Raw genomic sequence first — 8361 nt, 5'->3', positions numbered from 1 at the left:
CACTGTGGGACTGTTACACCTGGGCCCTTTGACAGGGGGGAAACCATACAAGGTGGGTCTTGACTGGGGGATTATTAAAGGGTGGTGTTGAACTGTGAGTTTTTCACAGGGGGGCTTTCACTTTGAAAGTAAACAGTTGGGACTATAAATGTCGGACTGTAACTGTAGGATCGCGACAGTTGGGGCTCTAACTTGGAATCTGTGACTGTGGGATGCTGACAGGTGGGGCTGTGACTGTGGGACTGTGACTGTGGGATGGTGACAGGTGGGACTGTGACGGTGGGATGGTGACAGGTGGAGCTGTGACTGTGGGACTGTGACTGTGGGATGGTGATAGGTGGGGCTGTGACGGTGGGACTGTGACTGTGGGACTGTGACTGTGGGATGGTGATAGGTGGGGCTGTGACGGTGGGATGGTGACAGGTGGGGCTGTGACTGTGGGACGGTGACAGGTGGGGCTGTGACTGTGGGACTGTGACTGTGGGATGGTGACAGGTGGGGCTGTGACTGTGGGACTGTGACTGTGGGATGGTGACAGGTGGGGCTGTGACTGTGGGACGGTGACAGGTGGGGCTGTGACGGTGGGACTGTGACTGTGGGATGGTGACAGGTGGGGCTGTGACAGTGGGATGAGAAGGGGGCTGGGGCAGATGAAGCAGCGCTCAGCGCAGGCCGAGGTCTCCCAAGCCGCTCAAGCTGGAGCCCAGGGGCCTCCACGCCGGGACGGCCGGGCGTTCCTGGGAACCTCGCCAGGCAGGGCGCACACTCGGTAACAAAGACCTGCTCTGTAAACTCCAGGGGGACAAAGCCAGAACCTTCTTCAACTCTGCACGCCCAACACCCGGCTCACAAAGGTCATGAGATAAAGGTGAGGAAGGAGGAGTCTGGGAGGACTGGCGCCAGGACCCTCCAGCGAGGTCCACGAGGCTGGACTTCATTTGTTCGGAGGCAGGTTCTGGGCACATAAGAACCTGACAGTTTGTTCTTTAATAGGATCAAAAGCCTCGGCCTTCGTGGCCTTGGGCTCTGCTTCGTCCACACCAGGGCAGGGGCAGGGCAGGGGCAGGGGCAGGGGCAGGGGCAGGGCAGGGGCGAGGCGAGCAGGACTCACGGAGAAGAAGCTGGCGTCGAAGTGAAGGAGGGTCATGAACATCAGCACCAGCAGGACCCGGCCTCCCAGCTGCATGTACTGCTTGGGGGAGCTCTCGCGCATGGTGGGGACGCCCGCGAACATGCTCTTCCCCTCCGAGCGGGACTCCGCCAGGAGCAGCAGCAAGCCCCCGCCCAGGGCCAGGTTCCTGAGGGAGACGCCAGGCAGCGCTCAGGCCCAGGCCGAGGGCCGCCAGACCAGCCGGGAGACCTCGGCCCTGCCCCCTCTCTGCAGACCAAGCGGGACTCGGCCTGAAGACACATCCGTGTCTGTGCACTAGACAGCGGCCGTCGCTGGAGCACGCCCGGAACCTTCACTGCTGAGCAGCTGGCTCCTGTGAGCAGCGGTTCCACTGGGACCCTCCCCTCCCTCGTGAAACCCGGGTCAGGAGAGGCAAGTGCGTGCTCACGTGTCCTGAGGGCCCCGGGTGGGGGTGAAGGCTCTGCCAACACCCACCACAGAGTCTAAGGAGCACAGTCTTGACCCCAGAAGTTGACTCAATGGACAGTTACAGCACCGAGGTTAGATGGGAGGAGGTAGGGTGACCCCTCCAACCAGACACACGTACCTCATCAAAAACTTCAAGTCCCATAAAATGCTGTAGGCAATCGTCTGGGGGGACAGAGGGCAGAGAAAAGGTGAGTGTCAGCATTTCCAAGCACCTGCTTTTCTACCAAATGAATAGCATGAGGCCAGTTTTTAAACCTAAGATACACAAAACCACTGCAGGACTCCAGGACAGCTCCGAGGCCAAGCTCGGCTCAGTGCCCCAGAGCTGGCCCCTGGTGTGCCCCGGAGAACAGGGCGGACCTGAGACCACGACCCAGAGCACAGGTGGGCGAAGACCGCACCCGAGTAGCTAGGCAGCCTGAATGAAGGAAATGACAGGAATGGGGTCCTGGCGGCAGCCAGCCTGGTGACTTCCTCCCTGGTCAAGGCAAACCCAGGCAAGGGCCAGCCCGGATGGCCGTCCGCTTCTCCTGCGTTTGCCTTGAGGAAAACTGAGCCCCTTCTCGGGAAGGAGTTCCAGGGCGACTCCTCGAAAGGCCTTTCGAGAGGCTCTGCTCCAACCCGAGCAAGAAGGCAAGGCCCCACCCGGTTACCGGCAGCCATTGTTCCTGGGCGAGACCCCGCCCGCCCGCCGTTTACCTGCAGCGCGATGATGCCGAAGAGCCCGAAGCAGGCGTGCTGCACGAAGTTCCTACTCAGCACCAGGATGCAGCCCGCTGGAAGGAGAAGGCGCGGGTCAGGGGCGACGGGTGAAGGGCCCCTGCCACAGTGGCTGCTGCCTCACCCGGCCTCAGGTGCAGCAGCAGCCCAACTACCTGCCACAGGCAAAAATCCAGGTGTGGGAGGGGGAAGGGGAGGCAGGCACCCCCACGCCGTCAGCGGGACCGCCATCACAGGCCCTGCAGCACCCGCAGGACAGGCGGGAAGTGCAAGGTCCGGCCCTGCATGTACAGGGCTGAGGCTGCCACCAGGAGCAGAAGCGAGGCCTCGTCTCTCCCTTCTCCTTCCCTGATTTACCCTTCCCGACACCAGGGCTGCTCACTGCCCCAGCTCACTGCATCTGCTCTGGGAACGCAGACACGGGGCTGCCCCTTCCTTCAGGAAGCCCCCAGCAGTCCCCGGGGCTGACCCCTGCTGTCAGCGAGGGAGCCACTTACTCAGCTGTCCGAGCAGGTTGAGGAGCACGAAGGTGGAGGCCACCAGGTAGCCACAGCCCCAGGTGCTGTCGATGTAGTCCCGCTGCTCGCCCCACTGGAACCACATGCGCACGCCGTCCTCCAGGAAGGTGCTGATCAGGCAGAGGCGCGCCACGTGCGGGAGGTACTGCTTCGTGACTCGGAGGAACTGTCGGGCCACAGACATCCCGGTGAGGGGCTGCGGCAGAGCCCCCGGCCCGCCAGGCGCTTCTTGGGCACCGTGCGTGGGACTCTCAGCACCTGCTCCCAGCATGTGTGGGCGCAGGAGAACCTGCACAAGTTCCCGGCAGCCTAGACCCCGCCGGGTGACAGTGTGACACTCTGCTATGACTATCATCTCAGCAGACACGTGCAGTGGCACCTACGCTGTCCCACAAGAACTGCCCCAAGACACGGCCTCTAATCTCAGGCAAGGGCATCAGCCAGCTAGGGTCCCGCGGGGAGAGGGGCTCGCCCAGGTCGGTGCCCACGCCACCCAGCCACCCTGGCGGTGCTCAGAGCCCCTCCAGCCGGAAGAGAGCTGAGCGTGCTCTTGAGACGAGAGTCCGAGTAGGTTCCGGCCAGGGTCCCAGGCCTGGAGGGCCTCGCTGTGGGCCAGCAGGAAGCTCACGCACGCACACCCACCCAGCCTCTCCGCGGCAGTGGGAGGGAAGGCCCGGCTCCGGCCCACGGTGTGCAGTCAGGACCACAGGGCACCTCCCAGCCTTACCCTCCCGAGAGCTCAAGGTCGGGCCTGGGCACGCGTGTGCGCACAACTGTGAATAAACCCTGAACCTGGGGGTCGTTAGGCCAAAGCACATTACAAACACGCTAACGAATGGGATGGCCCGCTGGTCCAACAGCAAGGAGACAAGTGTCAAATCACTGGCCCATGCAGAGAGAGGCCCATTTGTAACTCCCCCGCTCCATGCTAGCCGTGCCATTTATTTTTATTTATCTTTTTAAAACTTTTAATATATATATATTTTTTTTCTAAATTGATTTCAGAGAGGAAGGAAGAGGGAGAGATAGAAACATCAGTGATGAAACAGATTCATTGATTGGCTGCCTCCTGCACGCCCCCTACTGAGGATGGAGCCCGCAACAGCGGGCATGTGCCCTTGACCAGAATCGAACCCGGGACCCTTCAGTCTGCAGGCCGATGCTCTGTCCACTGCCACACCGGCCAGGGCGCCATGCCATTTATGACGGCTGACTGGGAGACCAGCACACGTGGAAACTGAGGTACAAACGTCACCAGGTGTTCCCGTGCACATTCTCTTACCGACGCGAGAGGCTGAGATAGGAAGGGATGGAACTGCCAGGGCGCCGATAACACAGCAGGAAGCCGGGGAGACCGGGCCCACCCACAGGAGTGATGTGTCAGCAAGCGAGAGTCTAAAGGGCATCCCTGAGCCTGGCCTCACGGGTCCATCAGATTAATGCCACAGCCCCTCTGAGGCTGATTAAACCTATTGTGGGACTAAACGAAGGTGCATCCGTGAGCATGTCTTAATTTTGGCATTTTGGAAAGTTGCTTCATAGTGCTAGAAAGTGCTAAAGCTCCCATCGCAGTTAATGGCCTCTGGATGTTTAGTTTCATTCATCAGCTTTGGCTCGTGAGCACAGAGAAGCCTCCTCACCTGGAAGGGGGGGGGGGGGGAGAAGGATTGTGCCCCTTCTCTTCCCACCTACTGAGCTTGAGCCCCAAGCTGTCAATTCCGCACACGTTTGCTCAGCCTTTCACCCCACTGAAGTGGTGGCAGAGGTCACAGGATGGACAGACAGCCTAGCAGGCGTGGGACATGACCACGGGCTGAGGCCGAGGCCTGGGTCCTCCTCCTGGCTCCGCCACCCACCAGCCGGTGCACTGTGTGACCAGGGACAAACCGAGTTACTTTGGGGGGGCGCGGTGTCTGTGCTACCCTTCTACAAAGTGAGGGCAGCTGGACTAAAGGTCGCTAAGGTTCGCTCCGACTTTAATAAGCAGGAGAGGAGAAAAGAGCCTGCTAAAGAAGAGGTCCCAAGTACTCCCACGTAAATTTTGAGGTGCATGTAGAGAACAAACACAGGGTGCAGGTACACTTGGTGTAAACACACACACCGCATCAGATCAGGGGGTTCGGGGACCGCTGACGCCATACGCCCTCCCATTTCTGCCTCACGGCCCACATGCTCCTGAAATGCCCAGCAACGGTGCAGTCACCCCCAGCGCCGAGCAGACAGACCTCCTGGGCTCTGAGGGGAGCCCTGGCAACGGCACGGCCTCACCTGATGCTCAGCCTGGGAGAAGCCCGGCGAGGCGGGGCCGACTCAGGGACTGGAGCCTGGTGGGACCCCAGGCTGGGAAGTGACCCCGAAAGGCAGCACAGGGACCAACATCGGCGGTGCTGACTGGCCTCCCAGTTGGGCTGTGGTCTGAGCCGTCCCACACGGGCGGGCGCCGCAGCCCACGAGGCGGACGGAGGCTGGCTCAGCCTCCGTGGTGAGTCTGCACTCTTAATTTGAGTGTCTGGGTCAAGAGGATTAAAGAGCAGAGAGAACCTTCCCTCCAGACACGTAATCACTCCTCCCCCCGCAGACACCACGGAGATGGCCGTCTCCTCGCGCTGGGCAGGCGCAGCCCCCCAGGTATTCTCGCGCTGAGCGAGGCTGCTACCTGACTTCCCAAGGGAAGCGGCCTGGGTGAGGCGACCCCGTGTTACAGGCCTGGCTGGCTCAGAGCCCGTCAACGGCAGCCTCTAGTGACACCTGCTTGGACTGGGCACGAAGGAAAAACCGTTTCATAACAGAGACCAGACCCATTTTCATCTTATTTCCTACATGTGTTTTGGTCACCAGGGTTCAGACTTGGCCACGGAGCCCACACCATGCTGGCCTGGACAGTCCCAAGTCAGTGTCCCCGGGAGAGCAGAGCAGAGCGGGCACCAAGCATCGGGCAGCACCTGCCCGTGCTCCGTACATCGCTGTCGGGCCTGAGGGCCAGGGGCTGCTCTTGGGAGGGAGTCGGGACGCTGCCGGAGGCAGACGGTGGGGAGAGCCTGGGGGGGGGGGGGAACAGTCAGTTACAGGATCCCAGACCCTCACAACCGCCCGCCTTACCAGCTCTCACCTACACGTCCCTGAAAATGAGCCAGTGGCGGAGACTTTCCTCCGCTGAGCCAGGCGGTGCGGGAGTTCAGGGACTCCCACGTGCCTGCCCACCGTGACCCCCAACTCCCAGCCAGCCTAGCCTCCCCGAGTGCTGCTCCCAGGCTTCGTGCTACACCTGAGGGACGGGAAGGTGTCACTGGCCCTCAGCTGGAGATGGGCTGGCTTTCTCTACTCAGCATCCAGGTGTGACAAAGAGCCTGCCTAACCCTAGAAGAGCAGCCACAGGGAAGCCTCACGAACCAGTCTCCCCATGTCCCACCCCTCGCTCCCTAAGAGGCGCGGTGGCTCCCTTAGTCTCTGAAGACAGGTGAGCAGGGCAGAGTGCTCCCTCTGTCCTCCCCCCACTCCTGGTGGCCCAGGGCACGTAGCCCGGCAGGAGGAAAATGCTCAGGACCCACACCCATGGCACCCCGAGCGGTTCATCCAGAGCCTGACACCGGCTGTGCCGGATCAGTGTCCTAAAGGCCACGCTCGCTACCCAACGCCTGACCAGAGGCCAAGGGGGGGTCCTGGGTGACAGCTCTCAGAACTGGCTGTCACGCTAGAGGACAGGTAAGAAGGCCAGGCCACACTGGAGCACAGGCCCCGGGGCGAGCCAGCAGCAGGCACTCGCGTGGCGCTCTGTGCGCTGCCGGCGAGGACCGGGGAGCAGGACGGAATCTGGATGCGGAGCTCACGAGGCTCCCAGTGCCCAGCCCCAGCGCAGAGAGCTCGCTCAGCACTTCCCCAGGCCTGGCCCCTGGGAGCAGGAGGACACTGTCCCTGCTGCCAGGGCAAGGAGCCCGATGCCAGAGGGACAGCTCGGGAGGAGCCTGCCAGCGGAACCAACCAGCCGGCGCACCGTGCTCGCCTCTGCAGACCCGAAGGGGAGGTCACCGTACGGCCGAGCGGCAAGGAGCCCAGACCTGGGGAGCAAGACACGGTCTCAACCTCCAGCCACGTGTGCCGTGCAAGACCACAGCACGCCGTCTCCACGTGGAAGTGGAGGCACCACGGCCAACCTCACCCGGTCCGGAGGTGACAGGGCGACGTGCGCGGAGGACCTGGCCCTCGCTGGCGCAGTTCAAGGTGGGTGTTACCAGAGGACACACAGGCCTCTGGGGTCCCACGCTCAGCAGCCCTGCCTTCCGGTCACATCCTGTCACCTCCTGCTTGCGTCTGCTTTGAGGACAAGGTTACAGGGAAGCAGGTGTGTCACACTATCTGATCAGTGGCTGCGTGATCTCCCTGTTCCCTGCAGACTCGGCCGCTTTCATTTTTAAGGCCTGATTCCGCCCCGTTGGCAGCGCTACTTGACTGCGTGGATGAATGTTAAACCCCAGCTCGGCCAGATCTGCATCGGAAGCCGTGACTTTGCTCTGCACCCTGCTCTCCGCCCACGTCCGCCTGCGCCCGCCTGCCCGTGGCAGGAGAGGCTCCTGACTTTGGTTTTGAAGAGCACAGGCCCTCTGCCCTCCTGCCATCGGCACCCCGTGCCATCGCCACTGCGGCCCAGCGCCCAGCCTGGTAAACTGACAGCAGGAGGCCGCGCTGCGGGACAGCACCCAGGCCCACCTGGGTTTGGGCAGCCGGCCTCATCCCTGCGCTGTGCCAGGCCTCGCCTTCCTTCCCACAGGAACTAGAGGCCGGCCCGGCCCGGCCCGGCCCGACCCGGGCCCCTCCTGGCCTTCCTGGGTCCCAGGTCCCGCTTAATGAGTTGCGGGGAAGGAGAGGGTGGAGGAGAGCTGACCCTTTGGGTTGGCAGCGTTGGCAGCGGCGCCACCCAGACATTTTATCTATTAAGCCGATTGGGTTGTGAAACTCACTTGCAAAACCAGGGCCTCCCGGCTGAAGAGCCCCGTGTGCGAGCTCCCCATCCCCCCGGGGGTTCCCCATGGCGTTCGCCAGCCCCCTTCCCGCGAGGGGCCCACGTTTAAGTTGTGTCAGCGCACAAACCACCACCTGGGGAAAAACTCCTCCTCCCGGTTGAGACCCCCCCCCCAATTGGTCTTAAATGCTCGGGTCACAGGAACAGGGCGACCCAATTCCGAGGCCACACTAGAGGGTGTCACCACCCCTGGGGCAACCGGAAGCCCTTCAGGGACCACAAAACACTCGCTTGTTTGTTTTGTTTTGTTTTGTTCTGAAATCCCCCGCTCGAGCCTTCCAGGACCCCCCCCCCCCCAACACCCGGGCAGGTGAAGCCTCAGCCTCGATACTGAACCCCGAACCCCGCAGGGCCGCACGCGGGCAGGTGAACCAGGGCCAGGAGGCAGCGGGCCCCGATCTGCCCGCGGGAGAGGCTGCCAAACCTAGTGACGGGCACACGGGCCCACAGCGCACCATCCCTCCCGCTTTCTGCCAAGCAGATCGGCCCAGTCGGGGGCGCCGTCC

General features: G+C 62.3%; 1 protein-coding gene across 1 annotated transcript; it reads right to left on the bottom strand.

Annotated features, from left to right (window-relative positions):
- Positions 1-919: 919 nt before the first annotated feature.
- SURF4 (surfeit 4) lies at positions 920-3803 on the bottom strand. Its single transcript, XM_006109172.3, has 4 exons — positions 2818-3803; positions 2300-2376; positions 1719-1762; positions 920-1298 (listed from the first exon to the last, which is right to left on the bottom strand). Exons 1-4 carry the CDS (start codon positions 3191-3193, stop codon positions 935-937), a joined length of 861 nt encoding a protein of 286 aa, XP_006109234.1. The 5' UTR covers positions 3194-3803; the 3' UTR covers positions 920-934.
- Positions 3804-8361: the final 4558 nt, after the last annotated feature.

The sequence above is a fragment of the Myotis lucifugus genome, unplaced genomic scaffold, assembly GCF_000147115.1.
Source record: "Myotis lucifugus unplaced genomic scaffold, Myoluc2.0 scaffold_6633, whole genome shotgun sequence".
Taxonomy (NCBI): Eukaryota; Metazoa; Chordata; class Mammalia; order Chiroptera; family Vespertilionidae; genus Myotis; species Myotis lucifugus.
The sequence above is the reverse complement of the archived record's forward strand: the minus strand, read 5'-3'. Positions and strand labels throughout refer to the sequence as shown.